General features: G+C 40.0%; 2 protein-coding genes across 2 annotated transcripts in view; one reads left to right on the top strand and one right to left on the bottom strand.

Moving 5' to 3' along the window:
• LOC105487384 (cancer antigen 1) overlaps positions 1-4,298 on the bottom strand; it is a 61,460-nt gene extending 57,162 nt beyond the window's left edge. The window contains exons 1-3 of the mRNA XM_071097674.1: positions 4,144-4,298; positions 1,555-1,772; positions 360-447 (exon numbers count right to left, since the gene is read on the bottom strand). Of these exons, the coding sequence (XP_070953775.1) occupies positions 360-447; positions 1,555-1,772; positions 4,144-4,156 (319 nt within the window). The 5' untranslated portion in view covers positions 4,157-4,298. The remainder of the gene's footprint in view (positions 1-359; positions 448-1,554; positions 1,773-4,143) is intronic.
• Positions 4,299-4,393: 95 nt separating this feature from the next.
• LOC105487429 (RIO kinase 1) overlaps positions 4,394-21,389 on the top strand; it is a 29,001-nt gene continuing 12,005 nt past the window's right edge. Inside the window, exons 1-11 of the mRNA XM_071097672.1 lie at positions 4,394-4,955; positions 7,984-8,185; positions 9,948-10,038; positions 11,586-11,655; positions 13,570-13,612; positions 15,834-15,926; positions 18,450-18,562; positions 18,664-18,744; positions 19,785-19,871; positions 20,583-20,720; positions 21,088-21,191. Of these exons, the coding sequence (XP_070953773.1) occupies positions 4,885-4,955; positions 7,984-8,185; positions 9,948-10,038; positions 11,586-11,655; positions 13,570-13,612; positions 15,834-15,926; positions 18,450-18,562; positions 18,664-18,744; positions 19,785-19,871; positions 20,583-20,720; positions 21,088-21,191 (1,093 nt within the window). The 5' untranslated portion in view covers positions 4,394-4,884. The remainder of the gene's footprint in view (positions 4,956-7,983; positions 8,186-9,947; positions 10,039-11,585; positions 11,656-13,569; positions 13,613-15,833; positions 15,927-18,449; positions 18,563-18,663; positions 18,745-19,784; positions 19,872-20,582; positions 20,721-21,087; positions 21,192-21,389) is intronic.

The following is a 21,389-nucleotide window of genomic DNA, read 5'->3' as shown; positions in this document are numbered from 1 at the left end:
CCTTCCAAAGCACTGGGATTATAGGTATGATCTACCACACCCAACCTCAATACACATTTAAAGATACTTGTATAGTAGAAAATTTTTGTGTCTGAGACTGGGACTTGATTACGGCTCATTCATTTAAAGCTACACAATCCTGGGCAAGTTACTCTCTGAGTCTTATTTTCCTTATCTGTAAAATGAAGATAAAAACAGCCCTTATTTCAATTTTTTAAAAGCCTTATTTCAATAAGATTGTGGATTAAGTGTGATGATATATATAAAGTGCTTAGCACAATACCTGGCTATTGTTATTATCACAGAACACACAAAAAAAGTTTCTCTCTTTTGCATATTGCTAACAAATAGATACTTACCATTTAACAAATTGTCTAGTGTGCCATAAGCATCTTCACAAAGTGTGGATTCATACTCATTTTCCCTTTCAAAATTCTTTATTTCATTCTGTATTAATAAAAAAGGCATTAATACTTCAAGCAAACATCATAAGCTTCTTCTAAAGGTATTTGCACATTGTTATGTAATTCTGCTATTAGAATATTTCATTACACAGATAAAATGTGCTTTCTGGTATCTTTCCCCAGCATATATTTGGCTCCCTTTTAGTAAAACTATGCTAACAGAGTCCCAATATTAAACAACAATGTAACAAATAGCTTGCTATTTTAATATTTTGGTTTTTTGGTTAGTCAAATCATGTGACTATAAACTTAGGAATACATGATAGCATATTTATGTATTGATAATTCTTTGATGTTTATTAAATCTAGTCTAAACAGCATTAAGATGGTTGTTATTCTAATCTTTTAACACTGAAGATATATAAAACAGGCATATATCTGTGACGTATTTTTATAAATTCCTATTTAGTGGAATCAGATGTCACTGACTATCAAATGTTTAGAACAACATTCATGAAGATATTGGGACATTACAACCTTTTATTTTGTAATAAAAGGAGCTAGGCATCTTCATGAAGATAGGAAAGTTGTCATTTACATGCAGGGTGCTGTCAATGTCATTATGAATGACAACTGAATTATTTGCATACTGACATAAGTGGAAGATGCATTAGACTATAAGCCAGGTTCCTTGGGCTCTTGTCCTGCCTCTGTGCCTGAATTGTTGTGGTCATGTCCCCTGGCTGCACTCCTGGGACTTCATGAGGCTAGAAAGGATCAGTTTTAATGCTGTGTAAAAATGTACCTCGCTCTCTCGCCCAGGCTGGAGTGCAGTGGCACGATCTTGGCTCACTGTAACCTCCACCTCCCGCGTTCAAGTGATTCTCCTGTCTCAGCCTCCAGAGTAACTGGGATTACAGGTGCTCGCTTCCATGCCTGGCTAATTTTTATAGTTTTAGCAGAGATGGGGTCCCACCATGTTGCCCAGGCTGGTCAAAATGTAGCTTACGCTAGTGAAACTGGGAAAACCAGACCGTGTATTCCCTTCCTTTCTGTGTCCACTGAAGATTGTTTTATTGTTCCTTATATTTTTGAAGAAATTGAATTCTGAATACATCTGAGCCTCCCAGAACTTATAAGCAATGCACACCTGAGGCAAGTCACAAGTGGTACTGGTAGTTTCCATACAGATGGGAGAATCTGAAAGCATTATGCCTTGAGAAAGATTGCTGACATTCATGGTATCCGATTCTGATATGCTTTCTACTTTTTCATGAGAAGTATCCACTTCAAAACGTACAGGATCTGAAGGTGATGGCCAAAATATTTGATAGTCCTTGTTCATAACTGTTGAATAATGGAAGGCTTCTTTAAAAAAAAAAAAATTGTGTCTATTAGTAGGTGCAAACAAAAAGCTTTTTCCCTATTCTTCTCATTAAGTAGAAAAAGTTCACTGCCCTTGTTTGAAATGTCATTTGTCAAGTTATTAGAAAAATTAAAAATTTTAGTCTGAGTATACCATAATTTGATATGGTAGTAAATACTGATTTCGAGAAAAACAAATAATATTGGCTACTATCCAATAATTCCCTAGGCGGCTTTGGACCTAGAAGGCGAAGGGATCGCTATGTTATTTAATCAAAGGATATTTACAAAATATTATCAGAGACCTATTAGTTTCCACAAAATGCTGGATTTCTATTTACTTGATACCTGCCACTTGAACACCTCACTACCAAGTCAAAAACAGCATTGTAACTCAGTTTTCCCTCCTCACTTTCCCATACTGCGCCTATTCCCTCAGGTACTAGTGTTTGCAAATTGGAGTTGTCGTGGCATCCCTCTACCTCATCATCCATGGCTATTCAGATACCAAGTCTCGTCCATGTCTCCTTTAAAAAAGGCTGTCAGGGCCAGGCGTGGTGGCTCACGCCTGTAATTCCAGTACTTTGGGAGACCAAGGTGGGCGGATCACAAGGTCAGGAGATCGAGATCATCCTGGCTAACACGGTGAAACTCCGTCTCTACTAAAAATACAAAACAAAAAAAAAATTAGCCGGGCCTGGTGGTGGGCAGAGGCAGGAGAATGGCGTGAACCCGGGAGGCGGAGCTTGCAGTGAGCCGAGATGACGCCAGCGCACTCCAGCCTGGGTGACAGAGCGAGACTCCGTCTCAAAAAAAGAAAAAAGTCTTTCAGTAACCTGTGCTTTCTTTCTATCCCATGTTGCCACACTGGTCCACATTCTCCTGACTTCCTCAGGCCTCTCCGGGGCTGAGTGGAAAGGATGGCCACTCACATTGAGTCTATAAATTCTTCTTGTCCTTCCAGGCCATGCATAGCCTGGAGTGATATTACCTACCCAGTACTCCCCTGCTCTACTCAGATCAGGCTCATTTCCCTGCAAACAGATAATGTTCCTTACGAATTAAGCTTCAGTCATCTGCCCTGGCACGTGCTTCTCTTCCTAAAACCTTCTGGTCTACCCATTTATCTATTTTCAAAATTGCTTCAATGTCTTCAGCCTCTAAATCTCTATCTTACAATTCAGTACTTGGTGATTTCGTTTACTGTTCTAGAGCTTCACCACTGTTTCAAGGGTGTTAGTGTTTGTATTTACAGATCATAAACCGTCTGAAGAGGAGTAGACTTACGGCTTTCCAATATCCCCTACTGCAAATGGACCGGTGCTGTCTACACAGCAAACATTGATTGAAGAAAACCTGCATTCTAATGATTTATTTCTATCAAGCTCTCTCAATTTATAGTCATTACTCATCTGCCTGGATTCTTTTATTGAAGGTCTGAATGAATAGTTTATTGAAAATTAGTTGTTTTCGGCCGGCCGCGGTGGCTCAAGCCTGTAATCCCAGCACTTTGGGAGGCCGAGATGGGCGGATCACGAGGTCAGGAGATCGAGAGACGATCCCGGCTAACACGGTGAAACCCCGTCTCTACTAAAAAATACAAAAAAAAAATAGCCGGGCGAGGTGGCGGGCGCCTGTAGTCCCAGCTACTCGGGAGGCTGAGGCAGGAGAATGGCGTAAACCCGGGACGCGGAGCTTGCAGTGAGCTGAGATCCGGCCACTGCACTCCAGCCTGGGTGACAGAGCAAGACTCCGTCTCAAAAAAAAAAAAAAAAAAAAAAAAAAAAGAAAATTAGTTGTTTTCAAACCTATGTCATCACTCGGTAAAAGACAAAAAAGTAAGCCAAGCAGACTAGTCAGGATCAGTGAAAGGCCCAACTTCATGCTCACCTTTCCCTTGTCTTTCAAATAATGCTGCCTGGATTGTGGTGAGATCTGAAAAATTCTTGCTTTGTTTTCTCAATGCAAAACAGCGCAAAGGACTTGTTTCTTAAGTTTTCTTGTTTGTGAACCCAGCACTTCCGATTACATTTCTACAACTTTGTTTATCCCTCATATGGCACTGCACAATCTGCCAGTTTCTTTTTAATTTAAAGTTAGGCTATTTTTTCCATCTTTCATTTGTCCTTACAGGTTTATGTTGGATTTTTAACATATTTATCAAATGTTTGAATAGATGTCCCAGACATTCTAAAGCTGTTTTAGGACAGGAGTTAAAAGAGGTGTCACGGGCGTTACTGGCAAAAACTATAATCTTGTTTAAACGCTTTTTCAGTTGTACGACAAACTTTACCTTTTTAAAAAGCACTTATCTCATTCATTTTTCACCTCAAAACGAGACACCAAACTTTTTAAGACACAAAAGTGTGCTCACTTCCAGGATCCATAGAGTTTCTTGGACCCACGCTACGGACCTGGCGCTCCCTCCCTCTGCACCGGGTTTTGTGGGAGGGAGAACGCTTTCCAACCTCCTCCACCGAGGACTCTCACAAACTCGCAATGGAGCTCCCGGAGTGCTGGAACGCCCCTGTGTGACGTCCGCCCGCGCCCGGGGATCTCCGCGGGGACCGGCGCAGCCCGCGAGTTCCGAACCACTGTGGGTGCGGCGGGGGACGGCCTCGGGTCTGTCTTCCCAGAGAGTGGTGAAATTGGGAGGTTACGACCCCCTAGGCCGAACAGCCTGCGGGCTAGCTGGCGCCTCCTGCCGCAGTAAACACAAAGTGGGGGAAAAAAACCCCAAAACTCCGATAAGAAACGGCCAGCACGGGCCTCGCTGGGCCAGCTACTCAACACGCCTGCCCGGGAGCACAAAACACCCACAAGCCAATACCACCCGGCATTCAGAGCGAGCGCCGGACTCTCAGCCCGGCGCAGGGGCAGGACTTCCGCTCAAGCCAGACTTCCGGGCGAGGCGGCGCGGGGCTTCCGGTTGGGGTGGTAGGGTGGTGGACCTGTTGGTCCCGTTTTCCCGTCGCACGTGGTGGCCACTGTTGGCTTCTGAATGCTTTACAAGGCGGAGATCCACGCCGAGGCCGTTGGATCGGCCGTGGGTACATCCGTCTGAGCCGTTCCTGTCCCAGCGCAGAGCGGCGGCCTCCGGCGGCGCCCTGCAGCCATGGACTACCGGCGTTTTCTTATGAGCCGGGTGGTCCCCGGGCAGTTCGACGACGCGGACTCCTCTGACAGGTAGGCGGCCGTACAGTGCCCTGGCTCTGGTTACTGCTCTCACCTTGTCCGCCCCCTTGGGGCGTGGATTCTTGTTTGTAGTTTAGAGGGAGACTAGTGGTTCATCACTCAGCGTCTCTCTTGACAACCTTTTGCCTGTTTCTGCATCCCCACTGGGTCTTTCTCCCCGTTCACGCGGCAGTTAGTGAAAGCCGCTTGTCAAGGGAGTCTGCGGTTTTCAGGTCGGTTAGCGTCACTGGAAGGCAGAGTTGGGGATAGCGATTAGGAAACATGGGTTTTTGCGCTTTAACCACATTTAGCGTTCAACAAATACTAAGCACTTAATATGTACCTCGTTCTGTCCTGGGCGCCGGAGATGAACAAGACGAACCAACTTCCTGCTGTCATGGAACTTTACCTTCTACGTGAAAGAGAGGGCACACCATTTAAAAACCAAATAATGATGTAGACTATGCAAATCGTTTAATATACCAAGTGCTGACTGAATGGGTAGGGAAAGGTTAAGTCCAGATTTGAATGACGAGGAGCTAATCTTGGCAAGAGCAGAGGGAACAGCATTTCACACAGAAGGGACAGCAAGAGCAAAGGCCCCGAGGCCAGAGTGCCTAGAGCACAGTGGAGGTAGTTGAGAAGATTGGTAGGGTGATGATAGAGAAGTAAGAAGGAGGGCCAGATCATGGAGACCCTTACAAGTGATAGCGAAAAGTTCAGATATTAATCTGGGTCTTACGGAAAGCCATAGGAGGGATTTTAGCAGAAGAATGACATTAGTGATTTAAAGGAATCATTCTTCTATGTAGATGATGTTCATGGAGGGTGGGAGTGGAACAGAGAGACCAGTTTAAAAGTAATAAGGTAATCAGATTCAAAGATGGTGGGGACTAGAGCTCAGATCCTGAAGATATGTCTTGGAGGTAGAAGTGGCAGGGTTTGGTGGTAGATTGGAGGTGGGGTCTGGGGAAAGAGGAATGAAGGATAACTCCTGCCTAAAAGCAAAATGAAACATATTGGAGTTATTTTGGAATTCCAAGAAAACAGTTTATACTTTATGTTTACAGTAAGGATTCATTACATGTAGATTTTATTAATTATTGGGGATTTTTAAATAAATATATGTATGTTGACTGCTTTCTGTGTGTCAGATCTAGTCTTAGGTCGTAGGGAGGCATTGGTAAACACCCTCCTGAATGACACAGAGCTTGCACCCTAGCAGGGGATACCGATATTATTAAATAATTAGGCTATTTGTATTCGAATTGGGTAAGTAGTGCAAAGGAGAAGTAGGTGAAAAACAGGGAAGACTTCCTTGAGCAAGTGATAGTGAGCTGATACCTGATGGATGAGTAGGGGTTAGCCAGAGAAAGAGGAAGGGCATTCCAGTTTTATGGTTACAGAAAAGTGTACAAAAAGCCTTAGGGAAGAAGTTAAGCAGCAGAAGAAACACAGCCAGCACAGCTGGTGGGTAGTTAATGGTAATAAGAGGACACTAATTTACCATTCACCCCAGGGTATTGTAAGGATACACCAGTGATTTTCCATCAGGGAAGATGTTGCCATCCGGACTTCTACCCAGGGGACTTTTGGCAATTTCTGGAGACGTTTTTATTTGTCACAACTGGGGGTGGTGGTGCATTAGTGGCATCTGGTAGGTAGAGGCCAGTGATATGCTGCTAAACATCCTACAATGCAGAAGACACTCGCCCACAATGAAGAGCTATCTGGCAAAGTTATAACTTCAACATGCCACTCTAGGCAATTATGTATCAATCTATGGAGCATATGTATGAAGTCCTGGTAAATAGCAAGTGTTTGATGATTATCTGTTCTCTTCCTCCACATGTCCATGGGGAGCCCTCAGAGCCATGGCTAATTAATTAATTGGATTAATAATCTGACTTTACTTAAAGTTATGTATGTTTTTCAGGTGGTATCTCCTATTACCAGCTGCTTTTTTATGGTTTCTGTCCTTATTCTGTACGTGAGAGGTAAAAACTGAATTTGGCCTCTGTTGAATTTGGCCTGCAGATATGTTTTGTTTGGTATGCACAGTTATTTGTAAAAATTGACTATGCCAATGAAGGGATAGATTTTACACAGAAATCCAGACTTATAGCTTCTCTTGAAAACTTAAGATCTGGTAACACTAGGCCTGAATTCTAATATGGCAAAAAACAAACAAACAAAAAAGCCCTTACTAGTTGTGCTCCCTTTACCTTGGATCTCTTCTCCCAGTTTGCCAGTCCCCGCTTCTATCATGCAGCCTACTTCACTCATTTGTAGTGCCTGGCCCCTGTATTCACCGTTTTTTCCCATCATGAACAGGGTTGATTTGGATTTCTTTGTGGGGCACAAATCTTGATGTAACTTCTTTTGTTGCAAAGTGTTATTGAGTTCAAAGTAAGGCTGCCTTAGACTTATTCCCAAATTTTTTGTCAGAAAGCTTTTTTTTTTTTTTTAAATTACAATTTTTTTTTAGAGACAGGGTTGCCCAAGCTGGAGTACAGTGGCACAATCATGGCTCACTGCAGCCGTGAACCCCTGGGCTCAAGCAAGCCTATGACCTCAGCCTCCCAAGTAGCTAGGATCAAAGGTGTGAGCCATTGCACCAGCCTTTTTTGCCCCTCTCTCTTTTTTCTTCTTTTACAGAAAGATTTTCCTCTCTCTTAAAGCAGCTCTGTGAATCATTTTCCTAGAGTCAAGTCTGGTATACTGGTCTGAGTTGTGTATTCAATAGAGAAGATAACAATGTAATTTCTAAGTTCACCAAGGCAGAAGCAGATTTAACACTTGATGTGCTTCTTCAATAGTAGGATTTGGGCATGGAGAATGAGCAAACAACTGCAACAGAACTGGAAAACAGGAGAACATGGTTTTAAGGAGATGGAGCTTATCAGAAGGTGTATTGTATATAAATATATAATCTATTCTAGATTTATCAATATTTTAATATCTTACATCATAAATATGTGAGATCAGTTAGGGCATGTGGAAATATTGTTATGAAATAATAAAACATTGTTATTTCTAGTGAAAACAGAAACTTGAAGACAGTCAGAGAGAAGGATGACATTCTGTTTGAAAACCTTCAAGACAATGTGAATGAGAATGGTGAAGGTGAAATAGAAGATGAGGAGGAGGACGGTTATGATGATGATGACGATTGGGACTGGGATGAAGGAGTTGGAAAAGTCACTAAGGGTTATGTCTGGAATGGAGGAAGCAACCCACAGGTATTTTATAAAGGATCCTGCACATCTTTATGTAGTCTGCTTAGGTCTTCTTTTTTAAAAGGCTGTTTTGTGATTCTGAAATTGAATAACTAAAAGATTTTCTTCGTGTTATGCTGTCCTGTAGCCTCAGCCTTTACTGATTTTCACTTTTCATCCTTTCCATATTTCTGTTAATTTCCTGGGTGTGGATTCTTTCCAGAATCTGTAAATGTAAGAAGAGTTATTTAAGGTTTCATAAGATTGTGAGCTTAAAATCTTCATGGGAAAGGGCACGAATTGGCAGTTTACTACAAATAGTTAAGAAACATGTTAAAAAAAGTTCAGCCTCATTAGTAACTAAAGAAATGCAGATTAAATTTGTAGAGATGCCATTTTTTCACCTATGAAACTGTTAAAGACAAAACATATCATTGATGGTCGAGTACATAGGTGCACTTACTTGCAGGATAAGCTGGTACGTGATAAAAACTTTTAAAGCTTCAAAATACTTCGACTTAGCAATTCTGTGAGTGTGCCAAGACTTAGTTACAAGAATGATCCTCCAAGGTTGTTTATGGTAGAGGAACGTTGGAAACAACCTTGAACTGGATTAAACCTGCTATGGGACTGATTCGCACAATGAGGCATTATACAGCCATAAAAGATGTTGTAATGGAAGACTGTATTAATGAGATAGGAATATGTTTATGATTATTTACCATGTACAAAAAACAAGTGACCAAACCACGTACAGCTGCTTCTCATACTGGAAGTACCAAGTGTGTTAGGCGTTTAGAAGGCCATAGGATTAACATGGTACATCTTCCTGGAGCATAAAGGTTAATCCAACAGTCTTCCTTTGACTATTGAAACAGCTGTATTGGCTGGGTGCAGTGGCTCACACCTGTAATCCCAGCACTTTGGGAGGCCAAGTGGCGGGGATCACCTGAGGTCAGGAGTTTGAGACCAGTCTGGCCAACATGGTGAAACCCTGTCTCTACTAAAAACACAAAAATCAGCCAGGCATGGTGGCGGGCACCTGTAATCCCAGCTACTTGGGAGGCTGAGGGTGGAGAATCGCCTGAACCCAGGAGGCAGAGGTTGCAGTGATCCTAGATCATGCCACGACACTCCAGCCTGGGCAACAGAGCGAGACTCTGTCTCTAAAAACCAGCAATAATAAAATGGCTGTATCATGGACCAGAATGTATGCATTTTAAAATGACCACATTGTGAGTAACAAGAGATTTTACATCTTCATATCGTCTTGTTTTGGTGACTCCTTCATTGATTCGTAATGAAGCTTTGAGCAATTTCATTATTTAAGTTTGTGCATGGCACCAGTCTAAGTGCTAAGCCTCGTACTTAATATTTCCCTCTCTTGAGACGTTGGGCCCAAAATGAAATTCTGAACCAGCTTAGTGTTGGTCTTAGCTCTTTATTATAAACTTTAGAGGTAAATGAACATTCTCAAATTTTAAGTCTATAAACCAGTCAAATTAGAAAACTACATTTAATTTTAATCTGTTACTTATAATAAGAGGAATCATAGAGAAGTTTAAAAAAATGGATTATGCAGACTCTTTTAGTCATTAATTTTAACCTTCTGTTTCAAAAACTCTTTAAAAATTTTTTTGAGCCAATTTGATTGACTCTTACCTTTCCTTAAGATACTCCTCTAAGTATTGATGCTTGAATACCTAACTATGAACTAAGGAAATGTGATGATGAATCTTAGGTTTGTATTTCAACTAGTGCCTTAGACTCTGGAATTCTCTTCTAGGCAAATCGACAGACCTCCGACAGCAGTTCAGCCAAAATGTCTACTCCAGCAGACAAGGTCTTACGGAAATTTGAGAATAAAATTAATTTAGGTGAGTTTACAAAATACATCATTGGGCTAAGAGGACATTTTTCTAAAACCATGAAGTGTTGTATAATTTTATTAGATTAAGAAATGAAGGCTTACCATGGTGGCTCACGCCTGTAATCCCAGCACTTTGGGAGGCTGAGATCAGGAGTTTGAGACCAGCCTGACCAACATAGTGAAACCCTATCTCTACTAAAAATACAAAATTAGCTGGGCGTGGTGGCGCATGCCTGTAATCCCAGCTACTTGGGAGGTTGAGGCAGGAGAATCACTTGAACCTGGGAGGTGGAGGTTGCGATGAGCCAAGATTGCGCCATTGCACTCCAGCCTGGACAATAAGAGCAAAACTCCATCTCAAAAAAAAAAGAAAAGAAAAAATAAATGAATGTATTCAAGTGTTACTGACTCAATAGTGTTTACAGAACATTAAAATACTAGTAATTTAAAAACATAACCTTAGGAAAAGACTTAAACTTATGCTATTTTGGTTGTTTTCCCCTTGCCATAGGAATGTAATGTTACAAAAACCCATTTAAGTTATCGTCTGTTCTGTTTTAGGTGTTTTTTTGAGACAGGGTCTCACTCTGTCACCCAGGCTAGAGTGCAGTGGCATGATCTTGGCTCACTGCAACCTCGATTTCTGGGGTTCAGGCAGTCCTCCCACCTTAGCCTCCCAAGTAGCTAGGACCGCAGGTGCACACCACCACACCTGGCTAATTTCTATTTTCTGTAGAGACGGGGTTTCTCCATGTTGATCAGGCTGGTTTTGAACACTGAGCAGCTCAAGTGATCTGCCCTCCTCGGCCTCCCAAAGTGTTGGGATTACAGGCGTGAGCCACTGCGCCCAGCCTGTTTGAGATTTTGTAATAGGGTTATCTCATAGTAGGATGCTAAAAATACTGGGGTATTGAATATAGTTACATTTTGTTTCACTAGAGGTTTTTAATGTAGGTGTTAATTATTTAGTGACCTGTTCAATGCCAGGCATCAGAATGTTGATTTGAATCACCACCTCTTAGCAAATGCAGGAGAGGGATGGAGGGACGGAAGGAAGGAAGGCCGTCTTTCTTTTCTTGTGGATCTTCACTCTAAACCCAGCACAGTGTCTCATATAAGCTGTCAGTACATGCTAAATTAATATAAGTATTTTAGGGCCTTCTTTGCCTATCATAGACTTATAACTTGAAGTGAAACAAGTTTTTAGAATTAAACTTGAAATTCAGGCAGTTATATTAGTCATGTGAAATACTAGCAATTGTCTAAAATTTATTATGCAAATTAGTATTTTTGAAGAATTTCTGCATCTAGAATTCTGTGGCTCAAATATTACAGCTGTAGTGATGAAAGTGACAACACTTATCAAGGAAACACAGTTTAGTGCCTACTTTTAAAAACATGATATTGTTTTCATTACTAAACTGTATTCTGTCTACAGTAAAATATTTAGAAAGTATAGAAAAGAAGGAAGGGGGAGAAATACCCTGTTCAGCAACTCTGTTAATGTCTTTTTGTGTTACGTATTGTTTACATTGTGGGTTTCTTGTATTTTAGATAAGCTAAATGTTACTGATTCTGTCATAAATAAAGTCACCGAAAAGTCTAGACAAAAGGAAGCAGATATGTAAGTAATATTTTAATAATAAGCATGGGTGATAGGGACTAGTCTAGATTAAGCAGCACCTTGATCATAATTCATTTACAAAAGTTGTTCATTTGTATACTTAAACCAGTTATTATTTTGGGGTGTGTGTGTGTGTGTGTGTGTGTTTTCCTTAGCTTAAATGAGGATAGCCTATGCCTTTGTGAATTAAAAATATTGATGAATCTTGGCTGGGTTTGGTGGCTCATGCCTGTAATGCCATCACTTCAGAAGGCTGAGCTGGGGGGATCACTTGAGGCCAGGAATTTGAGACCAGCCTGGCCAACATGGTGAAACCATGTCTCTACAAAAAATACAAAAATTAGCCAGAAGTGGTGGTGCACGCCTGTAATCCCAGCTACTCGGGAGGCTGAGGCATGAGAATCGCTTGAACCTGGGAGGTGGAGGTTGCCATGAGCCAGGATTGTGCCATTACACTCCAGCATGGGCCACAGAGCGAGACTCCATCTCAAAAATAAATACATAAAATAAAAATTAATGAATTTTAAGAAATACATAGTAAAACTAGAATCTCATGACATTTACAAATGTGTTCTCATGAGGGGAACAGTGTTTGTAGATTTCAGTTTAAACTAAAATGTGCAAAAATGTTCCCTTAAAATTTATTAAGAATTATTCTTTCCCATGAAGTATTTTTAAAAATTTAAGGGAAGACTATGAACTAACGATATAACTGAGAACTGTTTCTGCTTACACTTCTGTACTCAAAGCCAATTGTTTAAGATCTGGCTCACTTCTCTTATATGCTACTAACTCTGAAGTATTAACACTATATTATAGAAAAAGACACTAAGATCATACAACTAACTGTGAGAATTGAACTTAAAAGCCAACTTTCTTCCGATTTATTATGTCCAAGAGGTATCAGCTTTTTGAGCTACACCATAGTCATTTGTTATTTCACTGGTATCTGTTTGAATCTTTGTGTTTAAACCTTTATTAGTTTAGGTTAGTGTGCTAGGTGGAGTCACTCAGTGTATGAGCAGAAGCAAATCAGAGTCTGCATTTGAAAACTGTCTTGAAATGATTTTAAAAAACAAAAAAACTGCCGGGTGCAGTACCTCACGCCTGTAATCCCAGCGCTTTGGGAGGCCGAGGTGGGCGGATCACAAGGTCAGGAGATCAAGACCATCCTGGCTAACAACGTGAAACCCCGTCTCTACTAAAAATACGAAAAATTAGCCGGGCATGGTGGCAGGCACCAGTAGTCCCAGCTGCTCGGGAGGCTGGGGCAGGAGAATGGCGTAAACCCGGGAGACGGAGCTTGCAGCGAGCCAAGATTGCGCCAGTGCACTTCAGCCTGAGCAACAGAGCAAGACTCCATCTCAAAACAAGCAAACAAACAAAAACTTGTGTCTTCTTAGAAAATGACTCTAAAGAGAAAGCCTTGTAAATGACTAACTCTATGTGGAGGCTGAGGCAGGAAGAATACTTGAGCCAAGGAGTCTATGTCTAGCCTGGGCAACATAGTGAGATGCTGTCTCTTTAAATAAAAGAAGACAAGACTTTAATTCGTGCTAATAGAATCGTTAAAGATTTGAAGGACAGTATAAATATACTAAATGTTTTCTCTTTTTCAGCATTGTTCACTTTACCCTGGCGGCTCTTTGATGCTTCTGAAATAGGAATAGATTTTTCTTTTTACTGCATATGTACTCCTTTTGCCAAAATACAGAATTGAATTTTGCATATTCAGGGGAAATGAAGAAAGTTTCACTGAGTAGTGAAAAATATACAATCATATCATAAAATCTGTTATTTAAAGAAACTACTTACTTAGGAATTTTCATGAAATTATCTACATTTAGAAGCTTTTTATTTTGGCTTCTCACTGAATTTTGAATGTGTCAACTATATGTTTTTGTTTTTGGTTAGGTGTCGCATCAAAGATAAGGCAGACAGAGCAACTGTAGAACAGGTACAATTTAAATGTGTTGCAAACTCTTCTTTTTAATTAGCGTTTCTTTTCTCTTTGAATTGTAGTTTGCTTTTATCCTTTTTGCTTAATGCTAATGTTACCTAAAATTAGTCCTATATACAATTACTCCTTTTTATAGTTTCGAGTTTAGAGACATATTTTGCTTTTATAGGACTATTGGATGAATTAGGGTCATAGTCCTTCAGTGGCCTTGCAGAGCCACCATGCAATGCTTTCCCTTCTTGGAGAGATTATCAGACCAGCAGTCTTTTAGAAAAGGTCCGCAGGAATCTTGTGAGCTTTCCCAGAAGATAGGTAGGGTATCTGCCACAAAGCAGAAAGTGTGGGTGTAAAAGAGAGAGGGGCAGATAAGGTCTTCAAATTTCCAATTAGGAATCCTTTGTTTAGAAATTATGCTTGTTTTATTCTTTCTATTCAAGAATGGGGAAAAATTGACCCCTAATTTTCCCACATTCAGAAGAATGTGATTGAATATTAGCTTTGGCCCAGATTTTTGATGTGAAGAAAGTGATAAAAAGAGTCAAAACATTTGCCTCTGCCACCTACCACTCCTCTCCACCCCCAACCCCCACCCCCATATACACAAACACATGTTCTGAATTCCACCGTTAGACAGAAGCCGGGTCTGGGGTCTGTGTCTTCATTGTCCTCTAATTTATTTTGTGATTTATTTCTGTAATTGAAAACAAAGTATGGTTCACCTCAGAAAAATGAGATAACCTTAAGTTTCAAAGACCCTACATAAGTTTAGGGTTATTTTTGGCAGGACATTCTTTTTCAAAATTAATTTTGAATGATAGAGTACACATCTTGAGTCTTCAGCTGTCTGTGTAAAATATATGCTTGTGTATACATTTATCATTTCTCTTTCCTTGTTTTGTTCTTAAGCCATTTAGTTTGTTACTTCTTCCTATGCCCCTTACTTGTCTGACTACTAACTTTGCAGAAGTGCAGTTCTGTACCTAGAGACCCATACTCAGCCAGCTGACTTCCCCTCTTTGCTTACCTGTGCAGTAGAGAAGGAATGGAAACTAGTGCCTTTTCATTCTTCTGTAGTTGCAATGGTTGTGATTTGGCTTTTAGTCTTGTAGTCTTCCCAGGTGGTTTTGTTTATATTAACCTTAGGTTTCTAGTGTGACCCCAGCCACTTCATTGAAGGTGGACCCTAAAGTATAGTTGGGTTTGGCTAGTTTATAATACTGTCTCACCCCATGGGGGCTAGAGGGCCTGCCTGAGCCACAAGGAGTTATTGTTTGGTATCCTTAGAAATTGCATACAAATATTTGGCTGCTCTAGTTTCAGAGATGAACAAGAACAGCCTTTAAATTCACTGCCTTCTGTTTGTTAGAGAAGGCTTTGAAATCCTTTTTTCTCAAGATTGATTACTCTGGCTTGAAGCAGACTCTTGCCGTGATTTACTCATCTGTAATGGCAGGGGTCTGCAGACTCTTGAAAGGGCCAGCTAGTAAATAGATGCGAGCATTGTGGCTCACATAGAATTTGTTTTTTGTTGTTTTTTTTTCAAAGCAATCCTTTAAAAGTGTAAAACCCATTCTTAGCTTGCAGGCTAAGGAAAAATAAGCTGTGGCCTGATTTGGTCCCTGGGCCAGAGAATGCTGACCCTTGATTTAAAGCTGCCTGTCCATGGCAGTAGCCACTGGGCACTTGAGAAGTGGCTAGTGTGAATTGAATGTGCTGTAAATGCAAAAGACACACCGGAGTTTGCAGACTTAGTGTCAGAAACAAGGACTATCTCACTGATGACTTTTTATATTGATACAGGTTGAAACGATAGTGTTTTAGATATTTTGAGTTAAATAAAATATATTAAGATAATTTCACCTGATTCTTTTTACGCAGTGTAGTGACTAGAACATGTAATACTATTTATGTAGTCTGCATTATATTTCTATTAGCTAATAGCCTAGAGTTCATTTCTGTTTCCCGTGGACTTGGTAGCCTTTGAATTCCATGACTGGATGAACCTGTTAGTTGGTTACCTTTGGTTCCTTTGGCCTTTACCTGACATTTTACTGATTAACAATTAGAGTGAATAAAAGTGCCAAATAGTGACTCTCATTTAGTCAACCAGGATAGCATAATACAGTTAAGCTCTGCTGTTTATTAATTGCCAGAGATTTTAATGAGGAAAATTTGGTACTATCTTTTGGAACTTTTTAATTTTTGCCTTTCTTTTTAGGTGTTGGATCCCAGAACAAGAATGATTTTATTCAAGATGTTGACTAGAGGAATCATAACAGAGATAAATGGCTGCATTAGCACAGGAAAAGAAGTGAGCTCTTCTTTGGATGATTGAATATTTAGTTTTCTTATTTCAGATACCAAATGAAACTATGGCACTTAGTACTACATTATGCCTTTAAGAAGAAAGAAAAACAAAGTCATACACATTAATATTTATGGTTAGAGAGGAAATTGTACATATAACTATGCCCTTTCACTACCACTGCTGCATTGTGTCATGGAGTCTAACTAGTTGTGCCCAGTAGTAAGGCAGATGGTCAGATTATTACAGGCTTGAGTTCTAATCAAATAAATTACTCATGGGGCCAGGGGCTTATGGTATGTTTCTATGAGTCAGCAAGTCTTTCTTATTTTTTTTCTTTACATATGGATATACTGCCTTCTGTTTGTTAGAGAAGACTTTGAAATCCTTTTGACTCAAAATTGAGTACTCTGGCTTGAAGGAAACCCTTACTGTGATTTACTCATCTATAATGGCAGGGGTCTGCAGACCCTTGAAAGTGTAAAACCCATTCTGCTGGAAGCAATTCTCAGTAAAATTCAACTTATAAAACATTGGATTTTTAATTTTTTTTTAAACAGAGCCTTAACAGAGTCTTTTTTTTTTTTTTTTTTTTTTTTTTTTAATACAGTCTCCCAGGCTAGAGTATGGTGGCATGTTCTCAGCTCACTACAACCTCTGCCTCTCAGGTACTAGCAATTTTCCTGCCTCAGCCTCCCGAGTAGCTGGGACTACCGGCATGCACCACCACACCCAGCTAATTTTTGTATTTGTAGTAGAGGCAGGGTTTTGCCATGTTGACCAGGCTGGTCTCAAATTTTTGGCCTAAAGGATTCACCCGCCTTGGCATCCCAAAGTGCTGGTATTACAGGCATGAGCCTCTGTGCCTGGCCTGAATCACTGGATTTAAGAATGTCGTTATGGCAATAAAAGGCAAAATTGACAAATGGGACCTAATTAAATTAAAGAGCTTCTGCACAGCGAAAGAAACTACCATCAGAGAGAACAGGCAACCTACAGAATGGGAGAAAATTTTTGCAATCTACCCGTCTGACAAAGGGCTAATATCCAGAATCTACAAAGAACTTAAACAAATTTACAAGAAAAAGTCAAACAACCCCATCAAAAAGTGGGCGAAGGATATGAACAGACACTTCTCAAAAGAAGACATTTATGTAACCAACAAACACATGAAAAAATGCTCATCATCACTGGCCATCAGATGAATGCAAATCAAAACCACAATGAGATACCATCTCACACCAGTTAGAATGGCGATCATTAAAAAGTCAGGAAACAACAGGTACTGGAGAGGATGTGGAGAAATAGGAACACTTCTACACTGTTGGTGGGACTGTAAACTAGTTCAACCATTGTGGAAGACAGTGTGGTGATTCCCCAAGGATCTAGAACTAGAAATACCGTTTGACCCAGCCATCCCATTACTGGGTATATACCCAAAGGATTATAAATCATGCTGCTATAAAGATACATGCACATGTATGTTTATTGTGGCACTATTCACAATAGCAAAGACTTGGAACCAACCCAAATGTCCATCAGTGATAGACTGGATTAAGAAAATGTGGCACATATACACCATGGAATACTATGCAGCCATAAAAAAGGATGAGTTCATGTCCTTTGTAGGGACATGGATGAAGCCGGAAACCATCATTCTCAGCAGACTATCGCAAGGACAGAAAACCAAACACCGCATGTTCTCACTCATAGGTGGGAATTAAACAATGAGAACACTTGGACACAGGAAGGGGAACATCACACGCTAGGGCCTGTCGTTGGGTGGGGAGACAGGGGAGGGATAGCATTAGGAGATATACCTAATGTAAATGACGAGTTAATGGGTGCAGCACACCAACATAGCACATGGATACATATGTAACAAACCTGCACGTTATGCACGTGTACCCTAGAACTTAAAGTATGATAAAAAAAAGGTCTTTAATTATTTTCCATATACTTGAGATATAAAAAGTTTGAAACCACTTCTCACCTATATTTAAATTGGATTTTACTGTACAGTCTTGCATTGCTTAATGAAGGGAATTCTTTCTGAGAAATCCATCAGGCAAATTTGTCATTATGTGAAGAACATTATAGAGTGTACTTACACAAACCTAGATAGTATAGCCTGTTGCACTCTCAGGCTATATGGTAGTTCCCAATCTGTATAACAGGTTTCTGTACTGAATACTGGAGTAATTGCAGCACAATGGTAAATATTTATCTAGACATATAAAAAGTACAGTAAAAATACCTGTTATAATCTTATGGGATCGTCTCATAAATACAGTCAGCCACCTGTCAGTGACTAAAATGTTATGTGGTACATGACTGTATTTGTATATTGGAGCTATATTTACTGTCCTTTTGATGTAATGTTTTATATTTTAATTCGCATCTTCAGAAGACAGTGGTATTCCTTAATGCATGTTATTTCAGTTCACTTGACTTTTGAGGTTAGAATCAAATATATTGAAAAAGTAGTTATTTAATGTAAACTTCATTTTTGTTTTTGACTTAAAATAGGCTAATGTATACCATGCTAGCACAGCAGATGGAGAGAGCAGAGCAATCAAAATTTATAAAACTTCTATTTTGGTGTTCAAAGATCGGGATAAATATGTAAGTGGGGAATTCAGGTAAGTTCAGATTTTTCCCTCCAGTTGGTTTAATTTCTGTTTCCTAAAACATTAAGACAATAATGGAATACTTGAAATAATAAATATTTTTCTTATTCAAGATTTCGTCATGGCTATTGTAAAGGAAACCCTAGGAAAATGGTGAAAACTTGGGCAGAAAAAGAAATGAGGAACTTAATCAGGTGACTGTCTGGGATGTGTGTATGTCTGTCCTGTGCCTTGCACATGAACATCAGTCCTTCCTCTCAGCAGATCCCAGTGTGGTTCTGCCCAAATGCAGGGACTTGTTAGGGCCTTCATTTCTATTAGGTCTGCTGAAGTAAGCACAAGAAACACATTTCTGGACAAATAGAGATTGTTTCCTATTCTGTTGTTTTCTATTCTGAGAATCCATTGCAGAAGAATACTGCTACAATTCATATTTATTCCACAAAGCTAGGTCATTTGGAAGGCCTCGTAAGCCATTGAAAACATTTGCAATTTATACTGAGGACAATAAGGAACTGTTAAAGGATTTTAGCAGGAAAGTGACACAATCAGGTGGTTATAATGCTCTGTCATGTTTCATAGGTATTGCAGTTTTGGGCTAATCTTGTTAGGTTGTGAACTCTTTGTTTGTCGTGGCTTCCTTTTCTTATTTCAGTCCAGTTTTGGACACTTTTATATATTCTTTGTTTGCACTAAGACCTTTTTATCAGGTAAAGGCCTCATCTAGTTGAGATCAAGTTTTCTGAAAAGTATGGAGTTTTTAAAAATGTCTTATAACTTTTTATATGCTGTACACAGGTGACACATTGGATAGTGTAGTATTGAGTAAGTACTACTCGTTTTGAAAGTCTTTTGTGTTCAACAAGCTATTAGGTGTGAGTCCAACTATTTTTATTAAGCATTTTTCAGGCTAATCAACGCACATTGTGGACATATCTCCTTTATTTCCTCCATTGTAAGATGCACATTTTTTTTCAGTTTAACATCTCTGGAATTGCTTTGGCTATTATAGGTTATGGGATGTAATAGTCGAGTTGCTAGTGTTTTGTCATTCTCAGTGGTACATAATGGTGCCAGTTAACATTATCTTAGAGTTTATGAAATATTATAATACAGTTGAGAGGCCTTGGTGCTATTTCTTAACAGCCATATTAATTTTGTGACCTGCAGTTGTAATTTATTTAGATGCCTTTTCAACTTTTCAGCTGTCCTTTTATTTGTTACAATGTCACAGGCTAAACACAGCAGAGATACCGTGTCCAGAACCAATAATGCTAAGAAGTCATGTTCTTGTCATGAGTTTCATCGGTAAAGATGACGTGTAAGTATGTGGAAGCCCTAATAATTGCATTCTGAGAACTGTATTTTTAAGTTCTTTGAGTTTATCCACTATGTGAATATTTCCCATTTGAATAACTTCTTTTATGAATCTTTCCCACTATATTAGTGAATACATGTTATCAATGTATTCTAGCTTTTCAAGTCTGAAAATGCTTCAGAATGAGGAGCAAGTTAGTCCTATGTTGGAGGGTGGTCTTAGACAGTGTGTTGGGAAAGCATCTATTTGCTGGTACCTTCTTGGTTTATCTGCAGTGAGGCAGATTGTCCCACATGCAGCTCACATGATGAGTTGTAGAAGAGAAAGGCATGTAACAGTATAGTAAGAAGCAAGAAAACTTGTTCTTGGTCATTTTTTTTTTCTTTTTGAGATGGAGTCTTGCTCTGTCGCCCAGGCTGGAGTGCAGTGGCCGGATCTCAGCTCACTGCAAGCTCTGCCTCCCGGGTTCATACCATTCTCCTGCCTCAGCCTCCCGAGTAGCTGGGACTACAGGCGCCCGCCACCTCGCCCGGCTAGTTTTTTTGTATGTTTTAGTAGAGACGGGGTTTCACCGTGTTAGCCAGGATGGTCTCGATCTCCTGACCTTGTGATCCGCCCGTCTCGGCCTCCCAAAGTGCTGGGATTACAGGCTTGAGCCACCATGCCCAGCTGTTCTTGGTCATTTTGTCTTAGTTCATTTTCTTTTCATTCAAGGCCTGCACCACTCTTGAAAAATGTCCAGTTATCAGAATCCAAGGCTCGGGAGTTGTACCTGCAGGTCATTCAATACATGAGAAGAATGTATCAGGATGCCAGACTCGTCCATGCAGATCTCAGTGAATTTAACATGCTGTGAGTGTATTTTGTCTCTTAAGAACTGCCTGTAAGTTGTTTTGTGTCCTTTAAAATGATAAATGACAAACAAAATCCCACTCCAAGAAGTCACACTAACATCTGAAGTTTTATTGTTGGCTTCCAAATGGCATAAGATAGGATTCCTTTTTTCAGTGACCTTAGTCACAGAATTGACCGCTTGGATCATTAACAGTGAATGGACTTTGGAAATTCTCCCAGCTTTCATCTGTTAGTCAGGATGGCCTCATCTTATCTACCTTGGTCATTTTGTGAATTACTTCCCTTGCTCTTAAGAGTAGAATTTATTTTAAACAAAAAACAGTAAAGTAGTACCATCCCACAGCTTCTGTGTCTCTGGCCATAGGTACCACGCTGGAGGCGTGTATATCATTGACGTTTCTCAGTCTGTGGAGCACGACCACCCACATGCCTTGGAGTTCTTGAGAAAGGATTGCACCAACGTCAATGGTGAGTAGAAACGGGAATTTTCGAAACAGCTCGTTGGTCTGTTTTGGTTTTGTACTCAGTTAAGCTGTTGGCATAAAATGTTCTCACTAAATTGTTTGGTGCAGTGACGCTTAAACCATTTGTGGGGAGATGGTATGTAGTTTTATCTCCTTGTTTCTCTATAAGGTAGTTGGAATACTAACCTTTTTCCTCATAAAA

This window comes from Macaca nemestrina, chromosome 5, assembly GCF_043159975.1.
Source record: "Macaca nemestrina isolate mMacNem1 chromosome 5, mMacNem.hap1, whole genome shotgun sequence".
NCBI classification, from domain to species: Eukaryota; Metazoa; Chordata; class Mammalia; order Primates; family Cercopithecidae; genus Macaca; species Macaca nemestrina.
The sequence above is the reverse complement of the archived record's forward strand: the minus strand, read 5'-3'. Positions and strand labels throughout refer to the sequence as shown.